Source organism: Enoplosus armatus, chromosome 4, assembly GCF_043641665.1.
Source record: "Enoplosus armatus isolate fEnoArm2 chromosome 4, fEnoArm2.hap1, whole genome shotgun sequence".
NCBI classification, from domain to species: domain Eukaryota; kingdom Metazoa; phylum Chordata; class Actinopteri; order Centrarchiformes; family Enoplosidae; genus Enoplosus; species Enoplosus armatus.
In genome coordinates, this window is record NC_092183.1 from 16,069,394 (window position 1) to 16,095,710 (window position 26,317).

The 26,317-nt window shown below is 40.7% G+C and overlaps 2 protein-coding genes across 3 annotated transcripts in view; one reads left to right on the forward strand and one right to left on the reverse strand.

The window, feature by feature from the left end:
• Positions 1-11,240, forward strand: part of rasa1a (RAS p21 protein activator (GTPase activating protein) 1a) — a 27,601-nt gene extending 16,361 nt beyond the window's left edge. Inside the window, exons 3-26 of one of the 2 annotated variants that reach the window (XM_070903663.1) lie at positions 1,311-1,446; positions 2,271-2,341; positions 3,082-3,199; positions 3,354-3,385; positions 3,807-3,859; positions 4,037-4,187; positions 4,305-4,383; positions 4,814-4,937; positions 5,094-5,250; positions 5,369-5,456; positions 5,764-5,844; positions 6,340-6,497; positions 6,672-6,748; positions 6,895-7,067; positions 7,175-7,334; positions 7,605-7,747; positions 8,056-8,171; positions 8,299-8,385; positions 8,530-8,597; positions 8,686-8,774; positions 8,885-8,962; positions 9,048-9,182; positions 9,273-9,352; positions 11,192-11,240. In XM_070903663.1, coding sequence (XP_070759764.1) covers positions 1,311-1,446; positions 2,271-2,341; positions 3,082-3,199; positions 3,354-3,385; positions 3,807-3,859; positions 4,037-4,187; positions 4,305-4,383; positions 4,814-4,937; positions 5,094-5,250; positions 5,369-5,456; positions 5,764-5,844; positions 6,340-6,497; positions 6,672-6,748; positions 6,895-7,067; positions 7,175-7,334; positions 7,605-7,747; positions 8,056-8,171; positions 8,299-8,385; positions 8,530-8,597; positions 8,686-8,774; positions 8,885-8,962; positions 9,048-9,182; positions 9,273-9,352; positions 11,192-11,240 — 2,503 coding nt within the window. Of the gene's footprint in view, positions 1-1,310; positions 1,447-2,270; positions 2,342-3,081; positions 3,200-3,353; positions 3,386-3,806; positions 3,860-4,036; positions 4,188-4,304; positions 4,384-4,813; positions 4,938-5,093; positions 5,251-5,368; positions 5,457-5,763; positions 5,845-6,339; positions 6,498-6,671; positions 6,749-6,894; positions 7,068-7,174; positions 7,335-7,604; positions 7,748-8,055; positions 8,172-8,298; positions 8,386-8,529; positions 8,598-8,685; positions 8,775-8,884; positions 8,963-9,047; positions 9,183-9,272; positions 10,292-11,191 lie in introns of those variants that run through there. The other variant, XM_070903664.1, reaches the window with a different exon arrangement.
• Positions 10,418-15,071, reverse strand: ccnh (cyclin H). Its single transcript, XM_070903667.1, has 10 exons — positions 14,921-15,071; positions 14,670-14,794; positions 14,457-14,576; positions 14,289-14,362; positions 13,783-13,996; positions 13,498-13,661; positions 13,058-13,128; positions 12,855-12,960; positions 10,746-10,809; positions 10,418-10,654 (listed from the first exon to the last, which is right to left on the reverse strand). Exons 2-10 carry the CDS (start codon positions 14,784-14,786, stop codon positions 10,628-10,630), a joined length of 957 nt encoding a protein of 318 aa, XP_070759768.1. The 5' UTR covers positions 14,787-14,794; positions 14,921-15,071; the 3' UTR covers positions 10,418-10,627.
• Positions 15,072-26,317: the final 11,246 nt, after the last annotated feature.

Sequence of the window (26,317 nt, forward strand, 5' to 3'; positions counted from 1 at the left end):
TCATGCGGTGTGTGTGGGTGGACCTGAAATGAAAATAAATAAGATTTTGGGGGTATTTTACAACCTTACAGTCAATAAAACAAGACAGATTAGGCATTACAATCTGTCCTCCCCCTCAATGGATATGTTATATTCAGTATTAGACCTGCAGCTATATTCTCTTTTAAGATCAAGATAATTGATGTGACATCCTCCACTTCAAAAAAAATGTGACATACTTTCTTACTTGAAGATGGGATGTGAGAAAGTGCAGATATTCATTGGTACAAGAGATCAGTAAGCAGGCTACTGAGAATAACATTTTCCATTTACAGGTAGCACCCAGGTTTCAGCATTCCCTGGTGTGTATTTAATACTAACTGTAAGTGCATAAAGGCATAAGGTGGCCATGTGATGTATGTCCGTCTTTCAGTGCATATCTGTCCAGGCCATTGTGCTGATTTTGGTCGCACTCTCCCACCTCTTTTCTCAAGCACACTGCCACTCATTGCATCTGTGCATTTTATAGTATTTCCTGCAACTGCTCTACTGCTCCTGTTTGACCTGCTAGTCTTTATTTTATGCCTTAGAAAGCAAAAGGTTTGTGCTCTGAGAAATTGCAGACATTTCCTTAAGAAAATGCACTTTTCTAATTAAGTAACAATGACATCATCTCCTTCACTCTAATGTGGACCCATGATGTCATTGATGCTGGAAGGAAGGAGCCCTTCTCTAAGGGAATTATGAACATAAGGTTAATTGCATGACACCTACACTTCAAAAGGTCGACGTCCTTAGATTGTGCATGCAGCAAATGAGTAATAGCACAATTGTGTTTATTATAAACCCTCTATCAGAGATCCACTCAACTGATGAGCAGAGAATTAGGATTAGTGACTCTGCAATGGGATATGGTTCAGAGCAGTACTTTTATCATGCCATTGTAATCATTCACTGTAGTGATTTTTAGGTTTTTATCTGAGTCACAAATTCTAAATATGGTCATGATAGTTGGATTCAACAGGGCAGCCTCTATCTCTCTCTTTCTCTTGCTGTCTGAAGTCCTCTTGAGAAAGATATTTATTATTTACTTTCTGAGGGTTACGGTTGTGGCGCAGATGTTTAGTCTTATTTTGCCATAGTTTATATGAGCAATGTTTCATCTGCAGTGTAGCAGCAATGAGGAAAAACAATGTTGACGCAGTCCAGATCATTTTCCTGTCAAATGAATAAAAGTTGAACGTGCGCTATTGCCTTCACTGCACAGCGATTAGCCTGTATTTAAAAATAACTGTGCTGCCTTTTATCATTGTTGTGTTTTCTCTCAACAGGATAATCGCCATGTGTGGGGACTATTACATTGGTGGGCGGCGGTTCTCTTCTCTATCAGACCTGATTGGTTACTACAGCTATGTGTCTTGCCTGCTAAAAGGAGAGAAACTGCTATCACCAGTGGCGCCCCCAGAGGTGAGACTCACTCCATGGCTGGGAGTATACAGTAGATTACTCTATTATTATTCTAAACTCTTTCCATTGTTTGTGTGACATGACATACTTAATATTTGCTCTTCCCCCCCCTCATAGTTGTTTTTTTAAAGGAAATATTGTGAAATACACCTTATCTAAATATTATGAGGTACTCCCAGTTGGTTAAGGTTGTCAGATTTGTGCTGAAATTGTGTAATATTAAACAAATATCTTTCTGTTTAATTTTCAAGACTATACATAGAAATCAAAATTTGATTGGCAGCTTCTTGTTTTCAGTAACAGATCACCCTACGTGAATGCTGCTCTGAGTGGAATAGGAAAGAACTTTGCACATAAATCTAGCAAACTGAATTAAAACCTTTTTAAAAGTGCTAAATGCATGTAAGGTATGCAAAATCAAACCTAATCTCCTGAAATGTTGACCAGTAACATTATTTGAAATAAATGTTAGACAAAATGTTTGACGGTTGAAAGATGAGTGGAACAAATGTACCTTTTTGAGTTAACTTGAAGTCAGCCTTGATTCCTTTATTCAGCTGCTGGCAGAATGTACAAGGGAGTATTTTTCACGTCTTCCTTTTCCGCTTTTTCTTTTGCCTGCAGGCAGTATTCAGAACTCTTTAGGCAAAGCTCAAGCTAATGCTAATTACGTTTTTTCAGCCGAGTGTGATACCTCCCAGAGGGAGTTGTAGTAGAATACTTGATATTATGGAATAATTGGGGGATTTAACATGGATGTGGTTTTGGAAGGTCAAGGCTGAGAATGAGAGTTTTTATTCTTTGTGTGTTACATGTTTCCACAGCCTGTAGAAGACAGGAGGAGAGTCAGGGCCATACTTCCATACACCAAAGTGCCAGATACTGATGAGATCAGGTAAGCAGCTGTGTAATATAACATTTTCATATCCAAGCAATCGGTTTCTTAGAAGTACTCTCATAAGTATGATCCATAATCATTGAGACACAGTCAAGCACTGATTATTTCCTCCACTTCAAAAATGTAGTATTTGACTGTATTGCTCCCAAAAAGCAGCCTAGTTTCCCTTTTGATTTTTTGGCATGTCATAGGTCTGCTCTTCCCCTCACAGCAGCCTGGAAAGCACATCATCTGACTTGTTAATGAAAAACAGTCTTGTCCCTGTCATTAAGCAGCAGTAGGCACACTTACTGTTGATTCCAGCTATCCCTGATTTCCTAAATCTGATAAACATCTGTCTGAAGTCAACCTCAACCCTGAGTCTGCCAGCGAGGCACAGGCTTAACTGAGTAGATAGACATGCAATATGCACATCAAATGTTATGAGTCAGAGGAGACACCTGCTGGTAATGCTTTGGTATTACAATCAACACGAAATAAATAGTCAGACATTTGACAGTTTCTTCAGCTGGGATATTTAAGTTATAGATCTGCTGTTCCCAAATTTCCATCGCATCATCAAGATGACAATGCCTTGACGGAGCAACAGTGTGATAGAGAGATATGGTGTGATATTATAACAACCTATGTATAGTTTACAGTGTGTTGTACACATTTCTCATTTTCCATACAGTATCCACAATGTCTTAATGTTATCCCTTTCTCTTTATGTCCATTTTGACTCACTGTATCTTCAGCTTCTTGAAAGGGGACATGTTTATTGTTCACAATGAACTGGATGATGGCTGGATGTGGGTGACTAACGTTCGCACAGAGGAGCAGGGCCTCATTGTGGAGGATCTGGTGGAGGAGGTGGTAAGTACAGTACAACATGGGAAGGTTATATCTATTTTAAGGTTGTGATATAATGTGTGAATAAACATAACCATACATAGATGTCACAAAGACTGTAGTCATTGACCCATTAGAGTTGGTGTCTTGACAGATTTCTGTTTCTGATATTTTCCAGGGGCGAGAGGAGGATCCACATGAGGGAAAAGCGTAAGTTGTACTTGTATCTGATCAATGGGAACATTTCAAAGCAGAACGTAAAAAAGTTCACATGCATGCTTTTCTCATTAGTCATGATTCTGTATGAGTCAGTGAACTATTACTCAACTTTATTTTGTGGAAGTGGTGGTTTCTTTTATACTATTACACAACATATCATTGCAGGCTAATATCCACATCCTTAGGATATAGTGTTTTTATATTTGCTTTAACAAACCGAATAGCATGACAGCCCATTGTATACAGTACGAGTCATTATTGTCTCCTCACCTATCATGTCCTTTAGCTTTGACAAGTGTGAGTGATGATGTTGCTGCAGTAGATTCTGCTGAACGTCTGCATTTTGTTGATTGAGCTAATTTTATTGTCTGCTTCTCTTTCTTCTGTTGCTCTTGCTCGATCTCCTGAACAGCTGGTACCACGGAAAGATCACTAAGCAAGAGGCCTACAACCTGCTGATGACAGGTACCATTTCTCTTTGCCTTTCATTAGGCAATAGTTATTAATCACTTGTGACATTATCATGCATTCTTTTTCTCAGACATAAGTTGTGAACGTCAAAGTCCATTTATCAAAATATACTGCTGAGCGTGCACTAAAACCTCCCTCACTCTGATTCTTTTGCTCCCCCTCATTTCGTAGTTGGCCAGGTGTGCAGTTTTCTTGTCCGACCCTCAGACAACACACCTGGGGACTACTCCCTCTTTTTTCGTACCAATGAAAACATCCAAAGGTTTAAGATCTCCCCCACCCCCAACAATCAGTACATGATGGGGGGGAGGTACTACAACAGGTATGTCTGGCAATGTGCCTGCCTTCCACAGTTGTCACATCACATTTCTAAAAAAATATATATATATGTGCAGTTACTGATGTGCTGCATCTCGTTTGCTCTCACTCTCACTGGCAGTGTTGATGACATTATCGACCATTACAAGAAAGAGCAGATTGTCGAGGGTTACAACCTGAAAGAGCCAGTTTCAGTGCAGGTAGGTACAAATGTATTAGCATTATTGAGCCTGTTTGAGATTATATTTTTGATTTAATGGGATGCCATTTGACAATTTAAGGGGTTTAATGACACTTTGCTCATACCCTGACTGCCATGCAAAGTAACCAGATATTGATGTCAACACTTATCAGTTTCAACAAAGAGGAAAGGTTGAAGCAAATGCAGAGTCACCAATGTCACTGAACTGTAAATGCACTGAAGAAAATAAATTGTATCAGACATTTCTCTGTTTGTTTTCTTCAAAATATGTAATATTTCTCTGGGGCAACAGCTATAGCACTATACTATAGCATCTGTATAAGAAGTGTTATAGCACCTAGAAGTATTGTAATGTAAGCTGGTCCTTTTGAATGGAATTGATTTTGCTTTTGTGGTTGTGTGATGGTTTGTTTTTATATTTACTGTAGCACCAGGAACAAGTTCTTCCTGACACAGTGGATGGGAGAGAAATTTATAACACTATCAGACGGAAAACAAAAGACGCTTTCTACAAAAACATTGTCAAGAAAGGCTACCTCCTGTTCAACAAAGGTATATGTAACATCTGTCTCGTAAAGCATTTTTAAGAAAGCCTTTCTGTAGCCCCTCATGATATCATGAATAATATTATCTCAGTCTTATCTTGTGGTCAGGTCAGTCAGGATCTACCATTATAATAAACTTATCTTTGGTACCTCTCACCTGCAGGCAAAGGCAAACGCTGGAAGAACCTTTACTTCATCCTGGAGGGTAACGACGCCCAGCTCATCTACTTTGAGAGCGAGAAGAGAGCCACCAAACCCAAAGGGCTGATCGACCTAAGTGTGTGCTCTGTGTATGGTGTGCATGACAGTCTTTTTGGCAGGTGAGATGTGAAATCATTGTCCTTGGTCTAATTTAGTTAGGTTGGCAGGAAGTGTTGTCACTCATCTCTCTACAGTACGAAGTCTTTTAAAATGTTATTTTCTGTTTTGCTTTTTCAGGCCAAACTGTTTCCAGATTGTTGTCCAGCACTTTAGTGAGGAGCAGTACATATTCTACTTTGCAGGGGAGGCTCCAGAGCATGCACAGGTAGGCCCTAATACATGTCTCATAAAACAAGCACAAGCACATACATTTTGTCCAGATGCAATAACTATGTGCTCGGTCTCGAAAATGACTCGCAATGCTGTGATCTGCTCCTGTTATTTATAAAAGAAAATGCTGTTTCTTTAGAAAGCTGGGACCTCTGTATGTGATAAAGAGCCTGTCCTGATATGAGATATCATGAATTAAGTATAAACCCTGTGAACAGTTTCCAGTGTTGCGAGTTCTTACAGAGACAGAGCCCATGACGACTGTGTTTTATAAATGTTCTGACGGTGTTCTGTTTTTGCAGGATTGGATGAAATGCCTTCAAACCTTTTGCAGTAACTTAAGGAAAACCACTCAGCCGACCTCCAATAAGAGGCTTCGACAGGTACGTATACAATTAGCCAGTGTGTGTTCATGTAGAGTAGACGAATTAAAGCAGTAGGTGATCAAAATCCAACAAGCCAGTAAAAAGGTATTTATCACTCAGGTGTGAGACCACCAGCAATGAGTAATTGCAACGTTTGTTTGAGAGGTCCCGTGTTCAGCTAAGTGCGTACACACACACACACACAAAAAGACTAAGTTACTTTTTATCCTTGCTGACTTGACACACACTGAGCATGTTTATTGTACTGCCATTGTAAGATAAGTCAATCTTGTTGACATAATTACACCATTTCTACACTTAGCTCAACTCAAATTTTAGTTTCGAAGGCAAGGCAGTCCCTTAAAGAAGTTTAGTTTTACTTTTAAAGGCAATTAATGAGGCTTATTATAGTATATGTCGTCTAAAGGTGGCTTATTAAACAAATTAGTAACTAACTTCGGTAAAGATAGACATATGTAAGTTTTGTGTGCAAAATCCTTTTTCTCCTTTCAGGTGAGCAGCCTGGTGCTGTATGTGGAGGAGGCCCACAAGCTGCCGGTGAAGTATTTCACCAACCCCTACTGTAACATCTACCTGAACAGTGTCCAGGTGGCAAAGACGCACCCTAGGGAGGGACAGAACCCCGTCTTCACTGAGGAGTTCATCTTTGAGTGAGTCTGTCGGATATCAGAATGCATATTTTTCTCCTCTGTACATCTTCCACTGTTCTTTCTCCCTTTCTATTTTATCTTCCTTACATTCCCAGCAACCCATCTTGCTCAGAATTAATAACAAGTTCTATACTCGTTAACAGAATTACAAAATGTATGTATCTGTTGTTTCAGTGACTTGTCAAGTGAAATCAACAGATTTGAAATCAGCCTGAGCAACAAAACAAAAAAGAGCAAAGAAAGTGACATCTGTAAGTACAACTGTACATTTTAAAACAAATGTAATACAACTGCAAGTCTCTGAATTCACCTTGTTTCTTTTTGTTTCGTTGCACAACTGACATCTCTCCCACCTTTTCTTTCTGTCCTCCTCTACGCCTCAATGTCTCCCTCTCAGTGTTCATGCGTTGCCAGTTGAACCGTCTGCAGAAGGGCCAGATGATTGATGAGTGGTTCCCACTCAGCTCCCACGTGCCTCTGAAGGGCATCGAGCCGGGCTCCTTACGTGTACGCGCCCGCTACTCAATGGAGAAGATCATGCCTGAAGAGGAGTACAGCGAGTTCAAAGAGGTCTGTTCCACCGAAAAGTGCTTTTGATTGTAATGTCCATTAACTGGCCGCTGCCCTGTTATTTGCAGAGAATGACAATAATATAATTTGTTGTGTGTCCTCTGCAGATGATCTTGCAGAAAGAGTTCCATGTCATCTACGCTCTGGCCCATGTGTGTGGTCAGGACCGCACCTTATTGGCAAGCCTCCTTCTGCGGATCTTCAGACACGAGAAGGCCGAAGCCCCTCTACTCAGGACACTCAATGACAGAGAGATTAACATGGAGGGTAAGAAAGCATTGATAATAAACAGAAAGCATTGCTGAATTAATGGATATGCATACCTTTTACTCCAGGAACCCACAATATATTAATGCTGAATAAAATGACTCCTTGTTATGTGAAACCTTCAATCTGTCGGCGTAGCGACACTTCAGTTTGCAGTGTTTTACAGGGTTCAGCTTGTTGTTTTGGTTTGTTTGTTGAGTTGCTTCAGCTCAGAAATATGTACAACCATGAGCCCATACACTGACATATCCTTCTCTGCTTGTGCACTAGATGAGGCCACAACATTGTTCAGAGCGACCACACTGGCCAGCACGCTGATGGAGCAGTACATGAAGGCCACAGCTACACCCTTTGTCCACCACGCTCTCAAAGACACCATCCTCAAGATCATGGAGAGCAAACAGTCCTGCGAGGTAAAGACCTACAAAGGCTTTGAAGGCTGCTGTGTGAGCCTGAGTTGCAATTAATATTCCAAAACACTCTTATCAAGTTCATACACCCATTGAGATTAATGTCTAGTCAGCGGATAAGCTATTCTGTTTTTCTTAACTTCTCTTGTGCAGCTTTTAGTTTCAGATAAGGAATATCACAAATGCATTTTTCAGTTGCATATCTACCCAACACACAAAATGTATCAACATTACATGTGATGCATGTTGCTGTTATTTTAGAATAAGATTCAATGTTTCTTATCTCATGGTTCACAATCTGTCTTTTTAAGCTGAACCCTTCCAAACTGGAAAAGAATGAGGATGTGAACCTGAACCTGGCTCATCTCCTCAACATCCTGTCTGAGCTGGTGGAGAAGATCTTCATGGCTGCTGAGATCCTACCACCGTAAGAACACACATATACTCAACACACAGTACATCCTGTTTTGTGGGTACATCACTTAAACTGGCTGTTCAGTGGTCTAATAAATCCCAAATAATCAGTCATAATCTCTCTGTGATGACCCATCCAGGACACTGAGGTTCATCTATGGCTGTCTGCAAAAGTCTGTGCAGCAGAAATGGCCCACCAACACCACCATGCGGACGAGAGTCGTAAGGTAAACAAACACAAATGATCAACGTTGGACACACTTCTTTTAAAAGCTTTAAAAGCTGTATTAGTATTACAGCTTTAATTTGAGCATGTAATTTAGTGTTTGTTCTTTTTGAGTCTAACTTAACCTCATCCATTCTTCTCCCAGTGGCTTTGTCTTTCTGAGACTGATCTGTCCTGCCATCCTCAACCCCAGAATGTTCAACATCATTGCTGGTGAGCATCCGTTGAAAAACACACAAAATCCCTGTTTGCCATGTGACATGTTACCATGTGTGTTTTATACTACCATCTCTCCCCACAGACGCTCCATCGTCAGCGGCAGGCAGGACCCTCACACTGGTGGCAAAGTCTGTGCAGAACCTGGCCAACCTGGTTGAATTCGGTGCTAAGGTATGGATTATGTACTTGAAAGAAAAGCATACCGTAGAAATCAGTGGAGTTATGTGCACTGTGAGTTATGATGGACTCATTCTGCAAATGGTTTTTCTCTCCTCAAACAGGAACCCTATATGGAGGGTGTGAACCCTTTCATCAAAAACAACAAACATAGGATGATCATGTTTCTGGATGAGTTGGGGGTGAGTGACATTCTTTGCCTTTTGATCAAACTATCAGAAGTCTCTTTACTTGGCAAGCTTGGAAAATTGTCCTCTGTGTTTGTAGAACGTCCCTGACCTCCCTGAAGCCACAGAGCACTTTAGGACAGACCTGTCCCGGGACCTGGCTGCGCTGCATGAGGTCTGTGCCACACACTCAGACGAGCTCCGGACGCTGAGCAACGAGAGAGGAGCACAGCAGGTCAGAGGCCGACGATATCACAGCACATACAAGACGATTAATGCCGCCCTGTTTCAGAAGACTGATCTGATTCCTGTTTCCTCTCCGCAGCACGTGTTGAAAAAGCTGCTGGCCATCACAGAGCTCCTCCAGCAGAAGCAGGCTCAGTATGCCATGTCCAACAGCAACAGGTAGTACTGCACTCCTCCTCTCCTCCCATCTCCCCATCCTTCCGTCAAGTCTCCTCCACCGGAGTGCAGCACAGAGGAGACCTAGCATGCTCTACCCTCATCACCATGGCAACCCCCACTACCACCACCCTCCATCATGTCCTCCTCCGATAGTCCCGCCCATCCCCACCCACCTGCCATCTTGTCCTGTTTACCACAAGAGAGCTATGCAACAACAGCAGCCGAGTACAACAACCGACGCAGTACTTAAAAACACAAATAAAAAAACTTGCACCAGTGACTGACAGCTGTATGCGCAGGAAACAGATTTTTTTCCCTCATAAACTGTGTTCACGAGTCTGACTTGGGTACATTTCATTCCCTTCATCATAAGGGCCAAATATAAAGATTTAAAAAGAGGTTTCTTTGTACCCACTATGTGTTTTGATAGCACAGGTTGCCAAAGTGTACATCTCCCCCTTCCTGCTCAATATGAGGAAACTGACATGAAGAAGCTAGTTCTCAGTCCCCCCTTTCTTGTAACTGGATTATGAGCGATAATGCTTTTTATACTGTAATTGACTGATTTATTTTAAGGTTGTGACAATATTCGCAAAGTGCTGAAACTAGCATTTCTGTCTATTTGTTCTTTTTTCTTTCTTTGTTTTCTAGATTGGAACAAAGTCTTTCAGAAAAGTATGGTTATTTTATATTAAGAATAAATTCTCTTGCTGGAATCATGAGTATACAAGTGAGATGAGCTGAATTTTTTTTTCCCTCCGATTGTATCAGCTATTTTTTGATTATTTGGTTAAGTCCTTTTTTGAAACTTCTCAATGCCAGACAAGACACATAATCAGAGAAACCAAGTAAAATGAAAGTGTTTACAGCAGTAAATTTTTTGAATAGTACAGACTGTATCAGACATGCATGCACTTATTAAACAGTTTTTGTAAAGTAGATTATGGAGTCGTTTATTGTCCCCTGACAAAGGTGGAGAAACTTATGCACACAGTATCGTGTGGCTTGTTTACGTGTAAAGAATATTATTCCGTTTTTAATCTACAGAAACATTAAGACACAAAATGTAGAAAAATATCTTTATTCTTACTGCAGAACAAAGGCAAACCCAAGTATTGTAGAAACGTAAATATAACATGTACACTTATGCAAACTGTCTGACGCTCCATCGTGTTTTCTGTAAAGTCTTGGTCATCTAACCTTGACGGTTCAACATTGGAACTAAGTAGCACAATAACTTAAAACTTGAATCCAAAACCATTTGGGGGTAAATGCTCACATCAGGTCTTCATCAGTCCATTCCTGCAATAAAAAAAAAGTTAATTTCAGAAGGTATTTTACAGGAAATATGTAACAAGGTTTTGCCAGCCTGTAATGCAAAATATTGTCCCACCTCTTCTGTCAAACGTGGTTCCTTCGCTACATGACCATCTTCTTCATATCCTCTCTTCCGTTTGCTGCAATCCAAAAATAATTTTAATAGGAGCAGTTGAGTAAGTCAACATGTAACAGAACAGCAAGTGCAGAATTACTTTTGTGAGTATGTCATCAGAAGTTCTCATTGTTGGTGAACTCTGTTCCTTATGTTCAATGTTTGTGACCAAACCCTTCAAGTCCATTTTCAACACTCATTTACGTAAAGAATGTGGCATCTAGTTCCCACTACACCTTCATGATCACCATTAGTAGTTGTAGTTTCCCCATGTCTCTTCATTTAGACTAGTTCACACCATGTGCGAATATATACATACAGACTGATGGAAGCATTTTAATACACACCAAAATTAAGTGATTCTCCAAGCATGTGCCTTTTACAAACATGTCCACTTTATCTTACAGGACAGAGTGCACCATCATGTCACTGGCTGCTGCCATCCAGGTAATGTGAGTTTTACAGATCTCCACCTGAGAATCAAAGTGTGGTAGTCAGACCACACGGCCAGCCGGCCAAAGTGAGGCGCACGACCGAAGACTAAAGTCAGTTTGTATTTATAAGCATGTGGCCTAGATTCCTGGCAGTTCAAATGCAATATGGCTGTTCTCCAAGGGAAACCACTTGCTGCATATCTGAATACTGTCCTTCCAAAGCCCTTCCCAAAATGCTTCAGACACTGACAGTGACACGAAGCCTTGTCACTTAGAAGAGATGATTTCTGTGAAGATGGACCTGAGATACAGTCAAAGTGTCTGAACTTCTTTTATCCTGGTATGCCTGCCTCTCCCTCACAAGTTTGACTGGTTGGTGATTGACATGGAACCAGACAAATGGGGCACCCTGATCAGCCACCCCTCTCCTTGGACAAAACATTTGAGGATTACAGGGGAGGCAATCCAAAGCATTGAAGTAGCGTTTTCTGCCGTCATCAGGGAATTTAAACATAGCACCTCTCTCCAAGATGACACAAGCCTTAACTCCCTTTCTACACACCATCCGCTCGCCCACGTCACCCGATTTTATGACAAGCTCTTCCTCCAAACCATTAACGACTTCCACCGTCTTTGTGTATGAACTACCGTGCAGCACTGGAACCACTTGTTACATTTTTATATGCTGCTTTGTTTGTTGATATTATATACTTAGGCTTGTATAGAAGTAAAAAGTTGTTTGTGTATGATATAGCTGAACAGAGTTGAGAGATAGTCTAAGTTTGTAGGAGATATCTGTACCCTGTCCTGTGCATGTGTTAACCCTGAATGGATCCTGCTATAGTGTGTGGGCCTACATATATGCTGCTCTTAACAAACATCCCCTGAACTCCCTTTTAAGCCTTGGGATGTGAACAAAAAGCTTTCATGCATTTGCAGTATCTCTTGCTCTCCCGCCATCACAGGTGGTGTTTCAGTACACCTCCGCACTGACTGTTCTCATATAGCTTCATCCTGAGAAGTCATGCCATGCACAGATTTATTAAAATCGTGAGGGTTGGCCTCGTGTGCCTCCTGATGATTCAAGCAGTTGCAAAGTCTGAATCTGTGCCTGTCATAGCTCAAGAGTTTACCAAACTGTTTACTGTAGTTGCACTTAAGATACCACGGACCTCACCGACCTCACCAAGTGTTAACAGACAACTGGCGACCGATAAATGATTACGAATGAGCCTAAAAGTCTCCTCATCAGCAATACCAATATCAGCTGTGCTACATGGTATGGACGATGTAGGTAGGAATGTGGCGTGCTGTTGTACTTCCTTTCTGTATTTCATACAGCTGATGATGTGTTCCTTTTTATTTTTCTACCTGATACTGAACCTTGAACCTTTTGCATCTTAGATACGACAACCTGGCTAAAATAAAACTGTTACTACATATGACAATGCAGAGCTTGAGTTGCTTACTTGGGTGTTGGGGATAGAAAGTACATCTGTGACTACAAAAGCATACACATACCAGTACCAATGAACTACACTGCAGTGAATTTAGTATTTTAACATAATTAAAGGTTGAAACTAAAAATTCTCACATTTAGTCTTAATATCACTATCATGTCACTTCACCCCCTTACTTGCTTGAACTGGCAAATTCAGCGTGAATCCTCTCCAACTTCTGTTTGGAAACATTCACCTCTTCCTGTCTGGGAAGTTCATACTTCTTTAGTAGGGTTTTCATCCCTGAATAAACAGAGAAAACAAAGACGTGTTCAGTGACGCTCAAAACCGCTCAATATCACCATCTTGTGGTGTCAAATTGAAGGTGCATTTTACTCACGTCTCATGGAGTCATACATCTTTGACAGTGTCTCTTTGTCTCCTTTCAGTCCCAAACATTCATTCAGGTAGCTAGGCATTTGAAACAATAGACAAGGAGGGGACTGTTTAACGTTAACATATTAAGAGAAAAAAAAAACATTTTAAAGTTAATTGTTTTTATTCTTGTACAACATTTCCCTTTAATTAATATACAAATGATAATGATGGTCAAGCAGTCAATTCTCATATAAACTGTTATATATGTATATATATATTACATGTATAACACATGATACTTTGGTGCCAGGACAAATCCAAATATTTATAAACTAAAAATTATGGCATTATTTAAGGAAATTCAATAATATTTATTATTACTGAATTACTTCAAAATCCACTTTTTAAAATTCAAACTTAACAGTGTTCCTTGTTTTAATGTGAGCACGCATAAAGACCCACCTCTCCATGTTGAGACCGGCTCTTGAGGCGCTGTTCAGAATAGCTGTTAGAGCGATCTGAGAGGGGGGGAACAGCAGTCCTGCGTCTGTCATGGTGGCCTGTGTCAGAAAGTCATCAGCGCTCTTCCTCAGTGACTCTGGGTTCTCCAGCGCAGGGTATCTTGTCTAAGGAATTAAATTTATTAAAAAAGGCAATAATTTATTGAGACAGGACAAATAATCTGAACTACTAAATGAGCTAGATTAACACTGTGACAGACAGGAATAACAGTCAGAGTCCAGCTACCTTGAGGTCGATGAGCAGGCCCTCCATGGGTCTGTAGGGGTTGTGGACCACCAGGTGAAAGTTGAGTTGTCGGATCAGCAGCAGCTCATACTCTAGGATCTGCTCCAGAACCCTTTCCTGCCCCGCCGGGGTCTCCTGCAGAAGGTTGCCCACAAACTGGGTGCTGGACACGTTGAACTCATCCACTTTACAGGACAGGTATGCACACGTCAGCCTGAAACAGGAGGGGGAGTTTGAAATAGGTTGCATAGGCTGAACAATATATTTTTTCAGCAGTTTTGGTGAGGATATAAGGCAAACTTAGTCATTTCTAAACACCACTATTCCTTTAACAATTCCTTGCTAACAGCACTTACACGAATAGAGTCAAAATATTACTGTTTTAACTCAATAATTGGATCTACAGCTAGCCTGCCTATTACTATTACCTACAGCTAAAACAGTATGTGTTCCCATTAAATAATGTCCATCCCTGCTCCTTTCCTACCATGATCAACGCTACTCACATGATAATCCTAGGGTGGTACTCCATAATGGAGTTGTTCAGGTAGAATCTTCTGAAGTACATGATGGCTGTACCCTGCACAGGAGAGACACGCGGGTCAGATATCTACAGGTAAGGCGGTAATGTCATGTTGTTCTGACACACAGGTGAAAAGAAAGCACACACGTACCACAACAGACTTGGGCATCACGGGCTTGAAAGCATTGCAGAAGTCCAGCATCCTCTTCTCATAATGTCTGAATAAAACGTCTTCCTCATGACGCTCCAAGAACATGGACTCACTCACAGGCTGATTCACACAGAGAGACGGGACGAGGTAAACTATCACACAGTGGCCCATTGTCCTTGGTTGGTATTATTTTTTATGTACTAGCATACTTACCTTCCCACTTTCTAGTATCTTGTTACGGAATTTCTGATTTGCCTTGTATCTCATTTGCTCAACTTCGTCTTCCCTTCTAAAAATCCAGTATTTTTTCTGCGAGCTGTTGTGGAACATGGCTGCTTCTGCGAGGAAAAGAGAGCGAAACTGTCCAATAAATGGCGAAATCACAAGAACGGTGACAGCAAGTAAGAGTTAGCCTGCTGCTCACAGTGTGACAGGTTTGCGCTAGCATCAATTAGCTAACTTACTTTATTTGTGTCGAAATAGATGCCAGTCCATTCAAAACCGGATAACGTTGACGACAACAATGATGTAGGTAGTTGTGTAAAAAAAAACAGCGTCTTTGGTTCCTCGTGAAACTTCTGAATCACTCTATAAAAATACAAACACCGGCAATAATAAAACTGATGCGCGTCGCCACTCTTTCGCGTCAAGTTGTCCCCTTTTGATGACGCGCTACTACCGTAATGTAGGATACAGTGCGCAAAGTAGGCTTCTCGCTCTCTCGCTCTCTCTCTCTCTCTCTCTCTCTCTCTCTCTCTCTCTCACACACACACACACACACACAGTCACATAAAAGAATTATGTTTTCTTTTCTTTTTCTCTAGGCTTAAAGAGGTATAATTAAATCAACATTTACACGTGAGCTTACAGCGGCGGGTGACTGGCTGCATTCAGATCACGTGAGATATTATCTAATTGTCAAACCAATTAAAGTATGACAGGGGATTACATAGCCTACATCCATTTAAAATGCAAAGGTATCTGGCGCCAACACTATTACAGCCTATAGTAATGACTGTAAATTTTAAACACATTTAAGTAATATATAGGCCTATTTAAAAGTATTTATTTATTTATCCAAATACACCACTTATAAGGGGTCCCACATGTTGAGTAACGTTAGCCAACCTGCTCTTGAAAATTAAAATAAATAATAAATAAACTGGGTTACACTAGCTGGCTACAATCGACTAGTTTTCCGGATTTCCCCCATAGTTGATTTGCTTTTTGATTTCCCAGCCTCAGCTCACTGACTTCCTGCACGAAACTTCAGAATAACTGAGACGGTTCATGACCATGTTGGTCAAATGTCTCGATTTGGATAGTTTTAGATGGAAAAGCACAACAGAAATTGAATCACACAGTATGTTTAGACGGAGCCACTCAAACCCCCACCAGTGTTTCCGTATACCGTAATTTGCATAAACATGAGTAATTTATGAATAATAAATGCCCTTGCATTCAGCGGGCGCCGTTAATTTGCATATCACCACAGCTACAGTTTTATTTCCTTAGTGCGGTGTTATCATGAAGCCCTTCAAGTCTGCATAAACCAGAATCAAAGAAATAGTGCTTTAACAGGTACGTGCTGAGGACTGTTTTATTATCTTAATCTCTTTCTCTACAGGCGGAAAAGATTTTAACTTTTATGTGCGCGCTCTGTCTGTGATAGGCTTGTAAAAGGCTGTACCTTCAATGCGCGCCCGGCTTACATCTACAGTATCCATCGCTCGGTCTTGCCCTGTAAATTGCATAAACATGAAGTGCCGATGCATTATTGATGAGACCAATGCAACGTTTAGCTACTGTATGTGCGCGCACTGATAGGGCGTATAATGCTTGCGTGCGTGCGTGACTGACTGTGTGCATGTACGTCTGTGTTGTCAGTCTAACCAAACACCTTTCCTTCTGCTTTTTTTTGCATAATTCCGCAGTGTGGTGCAGATTACTTATTTTTGTCTTTTTTTATCTTGTGTTAGAATATCTTAAAACAAATGTATTTTTTATACATTGGTGTTGAATTTTATATTTTTATTTTTTGGCAGTAATGAGTCGTTGCAGCCTGCAGTCCCTTTATTTACAGAAGAAATGCATGGATGCTATTGACACCAAGGCAGCAAGTAAAACTGTGTATGTGAGAGGTGGTTTGGAAGTGTTAGGTCAGGCTTCTGTGTCTCTGTGACTAAAGGCTGTGTCTGTATAACCTGACAGGCAGTGTTTTAGGGGAAATCAGACTGATTTTGTGGCATCACCACATCAGCTGAATGATCTTTGAGCCTCCCTGATCAAGTTAGTCTCATCCACCCAGTCAAGTCTGCACTCCTGTCTGTTATATCTCAGCTGCATATGAAAACCTTTCCAGGCATGGTGAAATTATTGCAATTCATGGGCACAAAGTCAGTCTGTTGGCTGACGGACTGATGCTGTGTGAAGCATCACCTTGGCTGTACACAGCTTTGTAAACTATTCATGATGATGATAATGTTGTGGAGGAGGAGGAGGAGGCGGATAATCCCCACCCTGTGGCCCACCTCTCCACCGACTCATCTATGAAGTTACTTTCTTGTGTGAAAGGAAATCATTTGGAAATAACCTTGACGACGATGCAAATGATTTCTCTGACCAATGAGCTCGCTTAATCTCTTTTTCCCCCCTTCTCTGATATTCCTCGTTTTTGTTGTAGCGTTCAATCCATTTCAGCTTCACACACCAACAAATACAATTAAATCCTCATTCAAAGTCCCTATATGTGCATATTAATTATTCTGCCCTCCAATCCCGCAGAAAGCCCCCCCCCCCCCATTGCACTGCGGTTGCCGTGGTAACCAGGGGTGGCAGTGCTGATGTCAGAGAGTCCTCCAAGGACAATCATGCAGTCTCTGGGTCAGGTGATGTGTACTGCTGCTGGGCATGGACTAACACCCAAGAACAAAATGGCCGACGTCCCCCTCATACTTTTTTTGCCGCATGGGAGAGTCTCTCTTTGAGCTTTTAAACAAAAGAGGAAGTGCACCTGTGCTCGCCTCATAGCGTTTTGTTTTGATGATATGTGTGATATGGATGATGAGGGATATTCTCAGTGTGATTGGTGTGACCGAAACGTATCACAGAGCTGAGCTGTCTGAGCCCCTCAGAGATCAGCTGCCTGTCTGAAGAATTTAGAAATCTGCCCGGCTATTTAAGTGCATTCACATCTGTGTGTGCCTTTGTGTTTGAATGTGTCCGTACATTGGTTTCCTCAGGTTGGCATTAAGCAGCCAAGGGTTTTTTTTTTTCTTTCTTTCCCCTCCCCCTCCCCTCCAGACACTCAGCGCTCCCCCACCATCTCTCTCTCTCTGTCTCTAATTGAGCTTTGTGTCTACCTCCATCTCCATTCAAATCCAGAGTCATTTGCATACTGCCGCCGCGCGCCGGACAGCTCCCCAGCTGTACAGTACAGAACTAAATGAGGAACACAGACCCACTTTACGTGACGTGAATATTAAGCAGCGAGGAGAGTCATTTTCCTGTTTCCTGAAAATACAGCTACCTGAGAGATGAGGGCTAGAGAGGAAGGAGGATAGTTGTATCAAATCAGTGCATGCGTAGCGAGACAGGCATTACCAGTCTGAAAGGAGATGCTGATGTAGAGGCAGAGTTTATTATTTTTAATAAGACATTGCCGAAGGTATCATGGACTATAATTTGACATAAAAGTAGCCAGATATACTGTGACATACAAAGGAAGTTGGTGATGAAAGCCAGATTTACATACACGTTAGTATTCAGACATCACTGCTTTTGTGCTCCGCTTTGAACGGGATTTCCGCTTTTTTGGAAAAATTGTGCTTTAAGTTCATATCACAAACATTCTGCAGGTTCGCCAGGTTTAATTTGGACCCAGCTGCCCCCTGGCTTTTCTGTCGCTTCAGTCCTGTGGAGGCCTGATCCCGAGCTCTCTTGCACTTCACCAGAGAGGCTTGCTCAGCATTGAGGAATTTTAGGGACATTTCTCTTGAGTGCACAGAGAAACGTGATTATGTTGTATTTTTGATGCACTCCAGCCACACTTGCATACTTGAATGCATAAGCACACCCTTAATGGGAACCTTAAAACCCCAAGGCCAATTTTCATTTCTGGCATATTGGTAGGGATTTGTGACATTTCAACTCATTTCAGGATTCAATCAAAGCCATAGCTCTAGGGAGAGCAAAAATGGCTTGCTCTTTATGGCAAATCCAACTGTCCTTGGTTTGCTATATGCATACAACTTCTTCCTCCACAGTAAGACCAGTGAGAATTGAGTGAAATTTAATGACCCATTTAAATTTACCTTGAAGACAAATGTTCCAGATTTTTTTTTCTCACTGAAGTGTTTTATTTAGAAAACAAAACAACTCGTGCTCATTTGTGATTGGTTGCCAGGATTTAAATCACGGGGAGTGAAAAACACATTGTGCTCCGTCATTCTGAGCACCTTAGCTCTGAAGGAAATGTGGAGGACAGATGGAGTGATGTTAAAGTGCAGCCATTCTGGTGAAAATCCAATCCTTCACAGTATGAAGCTCCAACAAGTCCTCCAAATGACCCTTTATATCAACGTGCAATGTCCTCACCTTTCCAAATAGCCAGGCCATTTGGGTGAAATGGGTGCATGTATAGGGTGCTGGTAGAGTAACGTATAACTGTCAGTTGGCACTGTTTTCGTTTTCCTTCCAAAGAGCTGTATTTGTGCATTAGAGCATGAATATGTCCTGCTGTTTGGGCTGTATAGTGTGTTGTGATCGTGTGGCAGAATTTCTTCCTTTCAAAAATATTTAGTTAATTTCTATCATATTTATATAATTTCAATTTTGCAAGGGTAGAAGTTCTGTTTGCAACTGAAAGTAATCCCTAATGTCACAATGATTTAAACCTTTTAGTACAATTTTTAGATTTCAAATAGCAAAATAACAAAATATTATATATTACAAATATTATAATATATTATATATATAAATATCAATTACATTAGAAATTAGATACCCCCCAAAAAAGACCACTTTCGCTGTGATAGCAACGTTTTTAAATGGGCATGTACATCACTAAAGCAAAGCCTTATACCGTGTGTGTGTGTGATATTCGTACATCAGTGTGAATTTGCTCGCAGTGGGGGGGTTTTGCATCTTAATCTAATTAAGAACTAGATGCCTGAATATAGACGAAGAATTATGATGGGGGAGGGTAACTGTGTTTGATCAAGTCAGGTTGCCCAGCAACCCAAGCCATTTATTTCAGACAAAAAAAAGCCCTCTAAGATTTAATAATCAGGTTGTCTGCATTAAAATGCAGAGGAGGCTGTCAGGCTGCACCTGAAGGACAGCAAAAATTAGGCAGGGTAATTTCTCAACTTACAGGTGAATTGCTGACCTTCTGCAGTGAGTGCCTGTCAAAATCAACACTCAAACGTTGCAAATCAGCCAAACGAAGCTTCTAAATGTAGCTTGTAAAAACCAAAGTGAATAAAACTGAACCGGCATGTGCACACAGTGTATTTTTTCTCATTTTGAATCGTGTTAATTGAGCAAGCTCGAGTGAGTCTAAATGCAGTCATTATGAATTAAACACGATGTTCATTTTCAATTTTCTACTCAGACAGGTTCACAGTTTGCACGCCTTGTTTACTCCAGGAAATAAAACCAAATATAATGACAGACGGATATAACTGACAAAGAAAAATGCCAAAATATGTCTTTCCAATGTTTCTTATACAAAAATCACATCATCTATTTTGCTCCAATAATCATACACAAATACAGATTTTAAATGAATAATGCTAATTTATTCTTATTATCTTTTATAACAACATATTTCACAAATATTAACCACTAGAAGGTTTATTTTCTGACGCTCGTCGCTGCTTCTCTAATTGACAGTGTGAAAGCTGGATGTTGGCTGTGCTCCTGCTAATAATCACTGGCACCCTCCTCTCTTTTGTTTTCCTAATTGCTGCCATTCCTTTTGTTAGAGAGCATTCTTATAAGTGCATCAATCCCTGCTGGAGAGCACTGAAGGCTTCCTGTGGACTTCCTGCGGACTTCAACAAAAAGCCCTGTCAGGTGGATCAGCCATTAGTCACCAGTCTACATTGTCTCTGACAAATCTGACGTTTAAAGTACACGCATAATTCCAAAGCACCCTCTGTGCTCCACAAATTGCACACGTTTTATCCTGGAAATGTCATACACTGGGGTTGAACTTTTTACAGAAAGCATGTTGATACAAAATGTTGATTTGAACCTTTGCTCAGTTAAATCTCATTTCAGCAAATGTAGGGCAATATAAGATATGTAAATAAGTACATTTAATTGTCAACAATCATTACTTTTATTGTCTTATGGTAGAGGTATGACTTGGCAATTTATTTCTTTAAATCATTTATTTTTTTCAAAGGAGACTTCGTAAGTGTAATTCTAAATTCATTTTCACCCCATTTTTTGAAATTTAAATTAAATAGCTTTATAGTTATTCTGAAATGTGTTTTTTATGCTAATAGAAACTAAAATAATAATAAAAATAACAAAGCAAATTCTTTTTCAGTCAGTTGAAACACCGAAAACCGTTTTAGTTTTTATCTGAACAGATTAAAGCTGTAAATATTTTTTTCAACTTCAGTGTAATCTGTAATAGATTTTGCTACAATGCTACTGATTAAATAATGCCCTCTTGTGGTCTTTGTGTGAGGAATATTAAGCGCAAGTGAATATATAATAGATATAATGATAACAGTACGGAGAGATTTTACGTGTTTTTTCCTTTTACTTAATCTCCAAGTATATTCCTATACTTGGCCACAATTTGAATTATGTTAACACTTTCATTTCCTGCTGTAATTCTGTTTCTTGAGAGTCACTCTCACACACACACACACACACACGCACACACACGCACACACACACACACACACACACACACACACTCACTCACGCTCAGTCACACTGAGGATGATGGGAATTACTCTTTCTTTTCACTAGATGGGGTAAGAGCATCATTTAAAAGGCTTTGAAACTGTGCAAATGTTGCTCCACTGCACCTTTGCAAATAACAATTTCTTGATTAAACTGCACTTAAAATTCTTTTTAGATTTTAAAGAAGTCCAGGGTCTTTGTGAGGTCTGAATTTACGTCACCTTTGCAAGTTGTGCATGTGGTAAACCTCTGAAAGGAGGTGTTTGAATTTTAGTATTAAATTATAAATGATCAGTTTTTTTGTACGCTCCTCTGCTGCAGTTTGAGCAGGCCTGCTGTGGGTGTTTGTGTGTGACAAGTGTTTGTATTAAACAAAATAACTTTCTGGAAAAAACATTTTCCCGCAGTGCAAAGTTTTAAAATCTATTTTAGATTTAATTGCATTCTTTTTCACATATATTGAGACTCTCAAAAGTGCGTTTCTCCGTGATTCATAAAGTTTTTCCTCTCAGTCCTTTTCCTTTCCCAGCAACCCCCCCCCCCCCCCGACCCCTGCTTCATACATTCATTTCAGAGTAGCATATCATTAGCTCATGGCTGTGTTATGGCCTGCTGTTGTTCGTCCTGTCCCAGCTCCTGAGTGTGTTTGAATTGGCATGGGAAAGAGAAGGGGAGAGCTTAACCGTGAGGCTCTGTGGAGATGACAAGTAGCTCCTTGATTAACCCATAGGCTGGTTGAGCGGACACACTGTGTTCTTTATTCATCGCCCTTGTCCTTTTCTTTCAGAAAGAGACCCAATAGGGCCCAGCAGGTGAATGTAAAGAAACGCGAGAGGACTCCCCTCCGATCGGCCTTTTCAGACCCAGACAATGGGCCGGCCCACCTCTTGTACAGCTGCATTAAAACCCTTATTAAAGTTCTTCCTGTTAGCGATTGATTGAGGATGCAGAGCTAAAACCAACAAAAACCCACACTGCTGAGGCCTGATAATGACTGGGCCCCACCTACAAAGCACAGGCTTCAAATGATTAGTGGGGTTTTGTTTTCTTAGTAGGTGTGTGAGTGTGTGTTTGTGAGTGTGTGTGTGTGTGTGTTAGAGAAAGAGAGAGAGAGAGAGAGGGAGGAGAGGTTGTCTAACCATACCAGGAGGTCTTCAGACAGATAGCTCTAATTAATCAACGGGCTCTCTGAAAAAGACCAAGAACAAAAAACTTTCCTTTCTTTCTTTCTATCTTTCTCTCTTTGATTTCGATAAGCAATGACAGCGTGTATGTGTGTTTATTTGTGCAAGTGCATGTTTGTGTGAATAAATATGAACATGAGATAATACCTAAAATTAATAGCCTACATCAAATCATTTCTTAAATCATATTACGGGTTAATTTACATTTATTTTCCTCCCGACACACCAGGATTTGTATATTCTCTGATAATAATGAAGACAAAAATCAGGGAAAAAAAGAAGAAACAAATGATGCAAGGGAAAATTCGTACGTACGTGAATTAAAATACACATTATTATCTGAAGTTGTACTGTACTCGTAGTCCTTTAATCATCAATAACTTTACGGGTAGCGAAAGAATAAAAATCGCCTCCCCCGTATGCTTAAAGGTCTGTTAAAACCTTCTCATGCTTATCATAATCATGTTTTGAAGTGTGGAGTTTTAAACACTCTCGTCATTGTTATGTAAACAGCCTTTTTTGCATGTTAATCCTTTTATGAGAGAACGTTATGGAGATGCATGACGACATGGGAAATGATTTGTAGACAAGACGCTGAGAAGACTTTAACAATATGCGTGTGTGTGTGTGTGTCTAGAGAGAGTGAGAGAGAGAGAGAGGTTCTTCAAGAATCCATAAATATTGCATTTCTTTGTTTGACGGATGTGTGACACATTTTCATGTTTCCTCAACAAATTCCACTGTCATATTTTTCCTTTTGTCAGTCATCTTCCAAACAGCAGATCCTGACAATTATCCCAGAGAAACTCCTGATCAAAACCACCTTATTCTGTCTGGCTGCTCAGCTCCATCACACACTGATTCTGCACCGCTCCCTTCTTCCCCTCGCACAATCTTTATTTGATTCCAGCACTGTATGTTGCACCACTCATCAGTTCAAATGCAAAAAATTACATTTACAAAGTGTTTGTGTCATCTATATTTCACACATTTTGTAATGTCTATTTGTTGATGCACGGCACAGTTATTACAGTGTTACAGCTGCAGAGCGATTGTCGCGAGGCTTCTGTCTGTACTGTAACGAAGCAGCTAATTCACAGTTTGAACAGAGGAGGGCATTATGCATTTTGCTTAATGTGGGCCGCTCTTGATTGTGGACTTGTCAGCAGAATAATGGTAATAATGGCTTGGGAAAGTCTTACTAAAAATAATTTTTGGCTAATTGTTGACTATTTACCTTTTCAAAAATAAAAAATAGTAATAGTTGGTGAGGTATGAATTTGATTTGGAGAATTATATTTTTTGCCCGTAGTTAATTGAGTGAAATAGGAACCGTGTAATATATAATCACAAACATTTATTTATTGATTCATATTTCAAGTCATATAGCCAATTTTCAGAATAACTTCGTCAAAACATTTTACAAGCTAAGCTGTGGAATTTCCTACAAAAAAATGTACAAATTCACACACTTGAAACTACAAGAAAAAGCTTTTTATTCACTCAATGCTGGAGTGTTTGAATAGCAGGAGAGTGAAAAATAGAGACAGACAGGTAGAGGAAGGCACTGAGGAGGCCCTCAGGTTACAGTGAGGGTCTTGGGCAGATTGGCTCTGGGGCTCCACAACGATCCTCACATCCCACACGTTTATCAGAATGGGGTTAGCGTACTACACTGTGCCTACACTTACACTGTGCCCTCATGCAAACACACACACACACACACACTCACACGTTTACACATCTGCCTACACCCACTGTAAGCCTTATAGCCTTTTTAACGTCTCCCCTGCAAACCTCTTCCTCCCACTCCACTGTTATTAGCCTCAGACAATCAGACTACCTGACTCCACCTTGCGGCATGTATATGAGTCAGAATGACCTGCAGTCTGAGTTATTTTCAAGGGCATAATTGTCCCATGTGTATGGCGTGCATCAAATTGCCACTGCAGAATCAAACAAATGGTGCGGGAGGAAGACATTAGTAAGATATTAGCAGAATGTCTAAGGCAGTGAAATCATTAGAGATTCTTTGGATGCAATAACAAATATCTCCAATATGGTGAAAAAGCACACAGTGCAATATGTTTGTAAATGCAGTTATAGGAGTTTCCCTTTTATTCCTGCAACTTAAAGCCTTTGCAGTTTAGACTAAGCCCTGTGATTTTTTGAAATTTTTTATGTATGGTCAAGGAGTCTTATTTAGTCTTACTAAAGTGCAAGTGTGGCCTCAGGCGCATGAAAAGAGAAAATTCTACTTTTGACAGAGAGGCTGCCTCTCTTTCATTTGCACCTTGTACATCTCTTTGCTCTTTGGAACCTTTTTTGCTTGTAGAAACGGACATTAAGCGTACCTGGCAGGCAGCGAGTGGGATAAGAGCAGGGGTCTGTTGATAAATCCAGCTTGGTTCATAGTTGGACTCGAACAATATCTACTCCAAGCCTTGTGGGTGAAAAGCTATGAAATACTGTTTCTGTGTTCGGCCGCTGCTTTATTTATTATAGATAGGACACAGTGTTACTCTCTGCCTACAAGTCTGCTTTTCACGTGAATTTCAAGTGGGTCAGAAATGAATGGCCATAAGAATCATATGGTGAGTGACATAAGAACCGTCAATTTTGATCCAACTCACCTGTATTGCCCAAAAAGATGCTCGCTATTTCTAGATCTGGCATTTTTTTACCTTTTGGAGAACAGTGAAATCTGTCGTTTCACATGTGTGCTTATTTCAAGATATGGAGAAATAATTACGTTGTTCAGATTCATGTGTTTCCTGGGATATATCTGAAAATGAATGTGGAATCCAGCTGGTGGCAAAACTCTTGGGAGGGTGTGTTTCCATGCCCTACACAATAACCACAAAGACTGGCAGTCTCGACACAACCCCTGTCCTCAGCTTCAACCCCCACCCTCCTCGTTGCCCCCACCAACCCACCCTCAACAAACCGCGGTCCTCTGCAGCACAAACAGCAGCACGTTGTCACACACTCGACCCTCCGTGTCAGCACTGGGTCACGGAGGCCGACGACGGGCTGTGTGTACCATCAAACACACATGTCAGCGTGAAGGACTGCCATATTGTCAGTAACTCTTCTCAACCAACCCTAAAATATCTCATAGTCCAACACTCCCCCCTCACACACACACACACACTCACAGACTGGCTCAATATCCCGATCTGTCTGACCCCGGTGGATGTGGATCAGTGCAGAGGCACTGACAACTCAGGCTCTGGCATGCCAACAAGTCTGGTGTCGATGAAGTGATGCTTTGAATTAAAAGTACGTTTGGCGCTTAAGAGGAGCTAACCTGATTTGACTGGCTAACCTGATTTGAGCAGGCTCAGCCGGTGATAGAGTGCTACAGTGTGTGGAGAGAAATCTCTGCCAGCCGGATCTGCTTATTCAGTCGATAATGGAAGCAAATGCAGCCAAATGAACCTCGAGGTTCAGCATGGAGCTAATCTGAAATGTTAACAGTTACCCTTGCATTGATGCTATTCTAGGTTTTATCACTATGGTTACCTAATAGCCTCTGCTAAATGCTCTTGTGCATTACAAGTATGTAGTGTGGTGATCACTGATAAGCTCTCTGATTTTTTTATTGGCATTAAAGGAAAGAAATAAAATGTAATCCAAATGCAGTTATGTATAAGTGTTTTCTGTTTAATGGTTTGTAATTTTCGTCCCTCTGAACATCTACGTTCATCTCGATCACCATATTTTTCTTAACACTGGATATATTCACTC

Coding starts and splice junctions, on each gene's coding strand:
- ccnh (XM_070903667.1), bottom strand. CDS start 14,786: ATGTTCCACAACAGCTCGCAGAAAAAATACTGGATTTTTAGAAGGGAA. Junction 13,662..13,782: donor GCCTGCTCATCGACCTCAAG/GTAGCTGGACTC, acceptor TTAATTCCTTAG/ACAAGATACCCTGCGCTGGA. Junction 13,129..13,497: donor GCCGGTCTCAACATGGAGAG/GTGGGTCTTTAT, acceptor TCAAATGCCTAG/CTACCTGAATGAATGTTTGG.